Genomic DNA, 9,856 nt, shown 5'->3' on the forward strand with positions numbered 1-9,856 from the left:
TAAAAATAGTTTAATTATCGCCAAGTGACTATTTTTGTTAGAGAAATATTGGATTTTTGGTTGTTCAAAAAGCCTTAAAAGTCCAATTATAAAGCTCTTTAAATAGTCCTTTAAAATTTTTTGAAATTTATTTCAAAAATATTTTAAAATTTTTTTAAAATTTATATATTTTTTAAAGAAATTTTATTAAAAAATTAAATTCAATAATTCTTTTGATTTTTATATAATTTTTATATATTATTTTGAATATTTTTCGATTGAATATAGGCATGGATATATTCAGCAAATTTGAAAATTCTTCTAAAGTGTTGAAAAATGCCTAAAATTGAAATATCAATTTAAAAAAAATAGAAATAATTTTGAACTTTTTTTATAAATATAGTTTAGTTCAAATAATAGTACAAAAAACATTTAAATAGTCTTTAAAAATGCACGTTTAGAGACCTTCAGATAATCCAAAAAAATCCATGTTCAGAAACACATTCAAAAACTCTACTTAAAATCCACGTTTAGAAACATTAAGACGCCTCCAAAAATATTCCTTAAAAATTGCCGTTTAGATATTCCAGATAATTCTTGAAATTCACGTCTAGAGATATTAAAACGACTACAAAAACATTCGTTAGAAATTCACGTTTTGAGGCCTTGAAACGCCTTCCAAAAACTTGATTAAAAAGCACGTTGAAATGCTTGAAACGGCTGTTGTAAACATATTCGTAAAAAATTTACGTTCATATTCCTTGAAAGTCCTTGTTAAGAGCAAATAGCCTTTTTTAATAATCGCCTAGTGACTATTTTTTGATCGAAAAAATATTGATTTGTATACCCTCAGCCTTTACGCTAAGGAGGGTATATACACTTTGATACGATGAAAATGTGCCTCATCGAAATAATGGTTTTAGACCCCAAGTATGTTTGGACGAAATGTGTTTCAGACAATTTGGAGTCGATCTAGCTGTGTCCGTCCGTCTGTCTGTCCTGCTGGCTGGAGCGCACGATAACTCTCGAACGGATGAACCGATTCGGTTCAAATTTTGGCTTTCGTAATATTTTGCCCAAACTTGGTTTAAGTTCGAAGATGAGCTACATCGGTCCACTCCTTCCGGTACCTCCCCCACAAAAGTTCGAAAATGTTCGGAAAGTTTGTGCGCACGATAACTCTTGAAGGGAGTGACCAATTTGGTCCATACTTTGTATAGCGTAAACTTTCTACCAGAGTAATATGAGGTTCCAACATGGTCTCAATAGGTCCACTTCTTCGGGTACCACCCACACAAAATTTCGGAAAAATCCAGTTTAGGGCCATCTCTCGAATCGCTTTGATTTTTGTTTTAGCAACTTGTATTCACTGCCCTCCATACGACGGTACAAGTTTCATTAGGGGCAAGTCCATAGCCTGGAAGTTGCAAAAAACCCCAATGACACCGTGTGAGGTGGTTGGAGCGCAAGATAACTCTAGAACGGATCTGCCGATTCGGTCCAAAATTTGGCCTTAGTAATATTTTGTCCAAACATAGTTTAAGTTTGAAGATAAGCCATATCGGTCCACTCCTTCAGGTACCTCCCCCACAAAAGTTCAAAAATGTTCGGAAAATTTGTTCTTACGGTAACTCTTGAAGGTAGTGGCCGAATTGGTCCATACTTTACACATCCTAATATAGCTACTAGATATAGATAAGGTTCAAATATGGACTATATTTGTCCAACTCCATCCGGCACCTCCCACACAAAATTTCGGATAAGTTCACTTTAAGACCTGTTATCGAATCACTTTGATTTTTGTTGAAGCAACTTGCATTCGCTGCCTCAATTACGATGGTAAACGTTTTTTCATGGGCAAGTCCATACTTCTTGAGCAAACATCCCGAAGGGTGTAAAACCCCCCTATGGCACCATATGTAGTGGCTGGAGATCCACTTCCATAATGGTCAATGTAGATCCATTCCTTTTAGTATCTCCTCCGCAAAACTTTTGATCTTTAATCCTAATCAACATGTTTGTCTGTTCAAACGCCCAACATTTTTAAAACCCCATAAATACATACGTTTTTTGGGAAAAAAATGGTTTCAATATACACAGGCTGAGGGTATATCTCTGTCGGCAAAGCCGACTGATACTTTTTTACTTGTTTGTTGTGCGAAAAGCAAACTGTAAATAATATTGTTGAGGCATATGGTAATATGAAAATATGGACTTTGTTTTCTTTAAAAAAGTTGATGTTTTTGCTTATGGAGGCCTTCCCTAATGTCCCCTTGAGTCATTATTCTATTATTTGTTGTTTTAATTTTCATTTTTACTTCATAAATATTTATTTATAAATATTCATAAAAAATGCAACAATCACTCACATTCACATTGGCATAACAAATTACTACAACCTAATCAACAGTAGATGCGACTTGACAATTAGATGGAAAGTCATTACAGACATTTTTGACATAGTCATAAAATAAACTGAATCGATTCTGATTGATTGAGAAGTGTTGTTAAATGAAAGCTTGTGAATGAGGTTCAGAAGAGTTAAACTTTTAAGAAATTTTAAAAAATTGCAAAAAGTTTGGGTGTATTAAAGGTTAACCCTAAAACCTGCCTTGGGAATTACTCCATCCGTATAACTCACTACACTAAAGCCACAATTTCGTAATTACCGGCAATCTTAAGCAAAAACAACAACAATTATAAAATAATCAACAATGTAAATGAAATCGGACACCACCAACACACATCCCACATGATGAATAGAACAAAGCGTCAACGACAACGGTGCTCTGGTTAAGACAAATCTAGAGAATAATTTGGTCAATATGTCAAGTTTCTGATGATAAATTGATCGATCAACATTCCAGCATTCGAAATGATTTACGGTATACATGAGTATGGATGTGTGCTTGCCATAAGTGATAGACGGAGAAAAATGTATAAATTAAAAAACAAACTACCGCCATTTGTCGCTTTTTATAGCTTTACTACTCTTGGGGGCTATAATTACAGAGTAGCCGGCTGTATCGCTTTGTCAGATGTGCGTCACTTTTAACAATGAATTGTTATTGTCAACCTAAAATACATATGTACATGCAAAAATTAATGTCAATAAGGCATGTATCACGGCATTTCACGCCATTAAATTTGAGAGGAAATGGAAAAAGGAATTATGGAAAATATTTACCTTTTTTGGAAAATTTACAAAAATCGTTATAATGAAGAAAACTTGATTAAATTACAATTCTGGAGTAAATATAGACTATATCGGACAACTCCTTTCGGTAACTCCCTCAAAGAGTTCAGAATTTAAATTTAAGTTCATAGGATTATTTTGAAATTTTCATCGAAGGTAATGTTTGTGCTTCTGATGACAATGATATGATTGTTTCGTGGGGCAAGTCCATCCTACCTACAGTAATGACCCAATAGATTCAAAACATCCTACGGCGGCGAACTCATTTGCTCTTAAATGCAGTTTAAGGCCACTTCTCTGATCATGTTAAAATATAACGTGATCATGATTACAACATATAAATTGTTTGCTAGCAGAAGCCAATACTTCCTGAGATATGGGCCCAAAATGTCCCAATATTTAGGGCCACTCCTTCATACACTCTTCTGGGAACAAAGTTTCTAGTTCAATTTTCATTTAAAAGCTTTAAAATAGTCCTTAAAATTCCACTTTTAAAGGCCGTCGAATTGTCCTTAAAATTCTATTTTTAGAGGCCTTCGAATTGTCCTTAAAAATCCACGTGCGGAAGCCTTCCAAAATATTCCTTAAAAATCCACGTTTGAAGGCCTTAAAAAACCTTCAAAAATATTCCTTAAAAATCCACGTTTGAAGGCCTTAAAAAACTTTCAAAAATATTCCTTAAAAATCCACGTGTGGAAGGCTTCCAAAATATTCCTTAAAAATCCACGTTTGAAGGTCTTAAAAAACCTTCAAAAATATTCCTTAAAAATCCACGTTTGAAATCCTTGAAAAACTTTCAATAATATTCCTTAAAAATCCACGTTTGAAGGCCTTGTAAAGCCTTCAAAAATACTCCTTAAAAATCCACGTTTGAAGGCCTTGTGAAGCCTTCAAAAATATTCCTTAAAAATCCACGTTTGAAGGCCTTGAAAAGCCTTCAAAAATATTCCTTACAAATCCACGTTTAAAGGCCTTGAAAAGCCTTCAAAAATATTCCTTACTAATCCACGTTTGAATGCCTTGAAAAGCCTTTAAAATATTCCTTAAAAATCCACGTTTGAAGACCTTGTGAAGCCTTCAAAAATATTCCTTAAAAATCCACGTTCGAAGGCCTTGAAATGCCGTCAAAAATATACCTTAAAAATCCACGTCTGAAGCCCTTGAAATGCCGTCAAAAATATACGTTAAAAATCCACGTTTGAAGGCCGTGAAAAGCCTTCAAAATCCATGTTTGAAGGCCTTGCAAAGCCTTCAAAAATATGCCTTTACAATCCACGTTTGAAGGCCTTCAAAAATATTCCTTACAAATCCACGTTTGAAGGCCTTTTAAAGCCTTAAAAATATTTCCTTAAAAATCCACGTTTGAAGGCCTAGAAAAGCCTTCAAAAATATTCTTTTAAAATTTACGTTTGAAGGCTTTAGAAAACCTTCGAAAAAATGCCTTAAAGTCCACGTCCAAATGCCTTGAAGAGCCTTCAAAAATATTCCTTAAAAATCCAATTTTAGGAGCCCTCAAATGATCCTTAAGAATAATAAAATATTTATTCAAAGGTGTAGATGCCTTCCTTGGGTAGATACATTCAAATAGTCCTTAAAAATTCATATTTGGAGGCATTTACACGGATCTTTAAAACCCACGTTTATGGGTGTGTCTTTAAATAGCCTCTAAAATCCACGTTTATGGGCCTTCCAAAAGTCATTAAATATCCACGTTTATGGGCTTCCAAATAGTCCTAAAGCTCCACGTTTGTAGGTCTTCAAAAAGTCCCAAAAATTCACACTTAATTGCCGTCATATTGTTCTTAAAAATTCTCGTTTAGAGGAATTCAAATATTCCTTAAAAATTAACTTTTTTAGATCCTCAATAGTCCTTAAAAATCCTCGTTTAAAAACCTTCAAACAGTCCATAAAGTTCCTCATTTAAAGGCCTTAAAACGCTCTTATAAATACTCCTTTAAAATCCACGTTTGAAGACCTAGCAAAGCATTAAAAAATATTCCATAAAAATTCATGTTTGAAGACCTTGAAAAGCCTTAAAAGTATTCCTTAACAATTCACGTTTGAAAGCCTTGAAAAAAATTCCAAAATATTCCTTAAAAATCCTTAATTCTAATCCTTAATTTTAAGACCCTGAAAGCCCTCAAATATACTCCTTAAAAATCTACATTTCGGGACCTTCAATTTTGCTAAAACAATAGACAAAATATTTACCTATCTTCTTTTTCAGATTTGGGATACTGCTGGTCAGGAACGTTTTCGTGCATTGCGAACACCCTTCTATCGTGGCTCAGATGTTTGTCTTTTGTGCTATGCCATTGATGATTATGATAGTTTTCGTGGCCTAAAACAATGGCGTCAGGAATTTTTACACTATGCCGATGTTAATGCCGAAAAATTTCCTTTTATTGTTGTGGGTAATAAGGTAAACAACAACAAGACCCTTTAAAAAGTAATTCTCTAATATCCAATTTTATAACCAATATTTTCAGAATGACATGGCCCATCATTGTCGTCAGGTGCCCTTTGATGAGGTCAAACAATGGTGTGAACAAAATAATATCAACAGTCAAATTGAAACTTCATCAAAGACAGCTACTAATGTAACCGATGCCTTTATATTGGCCGTACGCCAATGGAAACATATGGAACGTATTGCAGAGATCGAATTGAAGCAAAGTGATACAATTGATTTGACCAAAACTATTAAATTGGCCCACAATCGTTTTTGTTGTACTGGCGGCGCCAGTACATCAACGAATAATACCAATGATTCTGAAGAAGAAAGTATGAATATTTCAACACCAAAACGTTTTGGTAGAAGACAACAGCAACAAAAGCCGGCATCAACACAATTTCAACTATAAGGAAATTATTCTAAGGAACACAAAACAAAACTATACATAGTATTCAAATTGGTTGTAAGTTCTCCCCCCTCCCTCCTTGTTTTTGACACGTTAGACCAACCAACTTCTGCTATATAAACAAAACATTCCCTCATTAATGTTACAAACCATTCCGTTATTTCGTAGGAAGAAATAAATAACGAGGAATTAGTACAAAAAACTTACCTGCACAATAAACATTCCAATTAAAGAATCTCACAAGGGGAATAAGGAATGCTGGACCGACCTTCATCATACTTTCAATACCTTGAATAACTTTCTGCATTTGACCTTCTTGAAAATCCTTTTAAAATATTCCTTAAAAAACAACGTTTGAAAGTCTTGAAAAGACTTCAAAAATTTTCCCTTTAACAAAGGTTGAAGGCCTTTTTTAAAAATCCAAGTTTGAAAGCCTTCAAAAATATTCCTTAAAATCCACTTTTTGGGGCCTTAAAAACCTTCAAAAATATTTTTTTTTTTTTTTTTTTTTAATATTTTTTTTTTTTATTTTTTTTTTTTAATTTTTTAATATTTCTTAAAAGTCCACGTTTAGAAGTCTTGAAACGGCTTCAAAAATATGCCTTAAAAATTCATATTTAGAGGCCTCGAAACGCCCTAAAATAAATTCCTTGAATTCCAAAATTAGAGGCCTTTAAACGCCTTAAAAATATTCCATAACAATTTGCCTTAATATTCCATAAAAAACTACGTTTGAATGCCTTGAAAAGCCTTCAAGAATATTCCTTAAAGATCAACTTTTGGAGGCCCTGAAATACCCTAAAATAAATTCCTTAAAATTTAAGATAAAATGCCTCAAAAATATGCCTTAAAATTGTACATTAGAGATTCCTTAAAATTCCACGTTAGAGGCCTTGAAAAGCCTTCAAAAATATTCTATTAAAATTTCTTATATTCTTTAAAAATCTACGTCTGAGGTCTTAAAAAACCTTAAAAAATATTCCTTAAAGATCCACGTTTGAAGGCCGTGGAACGCCCTAAAATATATTCCTTAAAATTTAAGATAAAAGGCCTCAAAAATATTCCTTAAAATTTTACCTTAAAGATTCCTTAAAAATCCACGTTTGGAGGCCGTGAACACCCTTCTAAAATATTCGCTAAAAATCCACGTTTGAATCTCATGAAAGGTCTTATTCCTTAAAAATCTACGTTTGAAGGCCTTGAAAAGGCTTCAAAAACATTCCTTAAAAATTCACGTTTGTATGCCTTGGGAAGCCTTCTAAAATATTCCTTAAAAAACAACGTTTGAAGACCTTGAAAACCCTTCAAAAATATTCCTTAAAAATCCACATTTAAAGAACTTGAAAAGCCTTCTAAAATATTCCCTAAAAATCCTCGTTTGGAGGCCTTAAGAACCCTTCTAAAATAATTTTTAAAAGTCCACGTTTGGAGGCCTTAAGAAGCCTTCTAAAATAATTTTTAAAAGTCCACGTTTGGAGGCCTTAAGAAGCCTTCTAAAATAATTTTTAAAAATCCACGTTTGGAGGCCTTAAGAACCTTACTAAAATAATTTTTAAAAGTCCACGTTTGGAGGCCTTAAGAACCCTTCTAAAATAATTTTTAAAAATCCACGTTTGGAGGCCTTATTAACCCTTCTAAAATAATTTTTAAAAATCCACGTTTGGAGGCCTTAGAAACGTTCTAAAATATTTTTTAATAATCCACGTTTAGAGGCCTTTAAATAGTCCATAAAAATCCATGTTTAGTCCTTTAAAATCCCACGTTTAAGTGTCCTCGCATATAACTATAAATCCAATATCTAAAGGCTTCTAGAGGTCTTCACATAGACCTTTCAAACCAACTTCTAAAGGCCTTAAAATAGTCCATAAAAATCAACGTTTAGAGGTCTTCACATAGACCTTTCAAACCAACTTCTAAAGGCCTTAAAATAGTTCTTAAAAATCCACGTTTAGAGGTCTTCAAATAGTCCTTACATTTCCACGTTTAGAGGTCTTCACATAGACATTTAAAACCAAATTTTAAAGGTCGTTAAATAGTCCTTACCTATCCACGTTTAGAGACCTTCAGATATCCCTTAAATATCCACGTATATTGGGGTTTCAAATTGTCATTAAAATCCAATTTTAAAAACCTGCAAATAGTTCTTAAAAATCCACGTTTAGAGGCCTTCAGATGAGCCTTTAAAACCAACTTCTAAAGGTCTTCAAAATTCACGTTTAGAGGTCGTTAGATTAGTCTTTAAACCCAACTTCTAAGGCCTTCAAATAGTCCTTAAAAATCTACGTTTAGGGGCCTTCAAACAGTCCTTACAAATCCACGTTTAGGGGTCTTCAAATAGTCCTTAAAAATCGACGTTTACAGACCTTCAAATAGTCCTTAAAAATCCACGTTGAGGGGCCTTCAAACAGTCCTGTAAAATCCACGTTTAGGGGTCTTCAAATAGTCCTTAAAAATCGACGTTTACAGACCTTCAAATAGTCCTTGAAAATCCACGTTTAGGGGCCTTCAAATAGTCTTTGCAAATCCCCGTTTAGCCTTCTAAAATATTCCCTTAAAGTCCATGTTTTGAGACCTTGAAAAGCCTCCTAAAATTTTCTTTAAAAGTTTACGTTTGAAGGCCTTAAAAACCCTTCTAAAATAATTTTTAAAAATCCATGTTTGGAGGTCTTGAAAACCCTTCTAAAATATTTTTTATAATCCACGTTTAGAGGCCTTTAAATAGTCCATAAAAATCCATGTTTAGTCCTTCAAAATCCCACGTTTAAGTGTCCTCGCATATAACTATAAAACCAATATCTAAAGGCTTTCAAATAGTCCATAAAAATCCACGTTTAGAGGTCTTCACATAGACCTTTCAAACCAACTTTTAAAGGTCTTCAAATAGTCCTTAAATATCCTCGTTTATAGACCTTCAAATATCCCTTAAATATCCACGTTTATTGGGGTTTTAAATTGTCATTAAAATCCAATTTTAAAGGTCTGCAAATATTTCTTAAAAGTCCACGTTTAGAGGTCTTCAGATGAGCCTTTAAACCCAACTACAAAAGGTCTTCAAGTAGTCCTTCAAAATTCACGTTAGAGGTCGTCAGATTAGTCTTTAAACCCAACTTCTAAAGGCCTTCAAATAGTCCTTAAAAATCTACGTTTAGGGGCCTTCAAATAGTCCTTACAAATCCACGTTTAGGGGTCTTCAAATTGTCCTCAAAAATCGACGTTTACAGACCTTCATATAGTCCTTAAAATTCGACGTTTACCTTCAAATAGTCCTTAAAAATCCACGTTTACAAACCTTCAAATAGTCCTTAAAAATCCACGTTTAGAGACCTTCAAACAGTCCTGTAAAATTCACGTTTAGAAACCTTTAATTTGTCCTTAAAAATCCACGTTTTGAGACCTTCAAATTGTCCTTAAAAATCGACGTTTACACACCTTCAAATTGTCCTTAAAAATACACGTCTAGATGGTTTCACGTAGACCTTTGAAAAACATTTTTTAAGGACTTCAAATAATCCTTACAAATGCACCTTTAGAAACCTTTAAACCCCATTTTTAAAGGCTAAACAAGTAGGATAATCTACTAATTGAAAGTCGACAAATCGATGTCGACTAATCTATCCCTAGAAGGAAATCGGCTCCATTTTCCGTTTGGTTGGTTTTTTTTGAAAACTCAATTTTAATTACAAAACAATTAAAATCAAAAACATTTGTCTTTTATAACGCACCAAATAATAATATTTAAGTTCAAAAACCACAAAAAAAGAAATTATTTCCACATGTTATTATAATCCTCAACCCAGTGTTTTTGTATTAGCTTGGCTTA

The 9,856-nt window shown here is 33.3% G+C and overlaps 1 protein-coding gene across 3 annotated transcripts in view; it reads left to right on the forward strand.

Moving 5' to 3' along the window:
• Rab9 (RAS oncogene family member Rab9) overlaps window positions 1–9,799 on the forward strand; it is a 23,834-nt gene extending 14,035 nt beyond the window's left edge. For 2 of the 3 annotated variants that reach the window (XM_073967315.1, XM_073967316.1), the window contains exons 3-4: window positions 5,403–5,597; window positions 5,665–9,799. In XM_073967315.1, the coding sequence (XP_073823416.1) occupies window positions 5,403–5,597; window positions 5,665–6,039 (570 nt within the window). In that variant the 3' untranslated portion in view covers window positions 6,040–9,799. The remainder of the gene's footprint in view (window positions 1–5,402; window positions 5,598–5,664) is intronic. The other variant, XR_012410193.1, reaches the window with a different exon arrangement.
• The last annotated feature ends 57 nt before the right edge of the window (window positions 9,800–9,856 follow it).

This window comes from Musca autumnalis, unplaced genomic scaffold (assembly GCF_047663935.1).
Source record: "Musca autumnalis isolate F117 unplaced genomic scaffold, ASM4766393v1 scaffold_2, whole genome shotgun sequence".
Lineage (NCBI taxonomy): Eukaryota > Metazoa > Arthropoda > Insecta > Diptera > Muscidae > Musca > Musca autumnalis.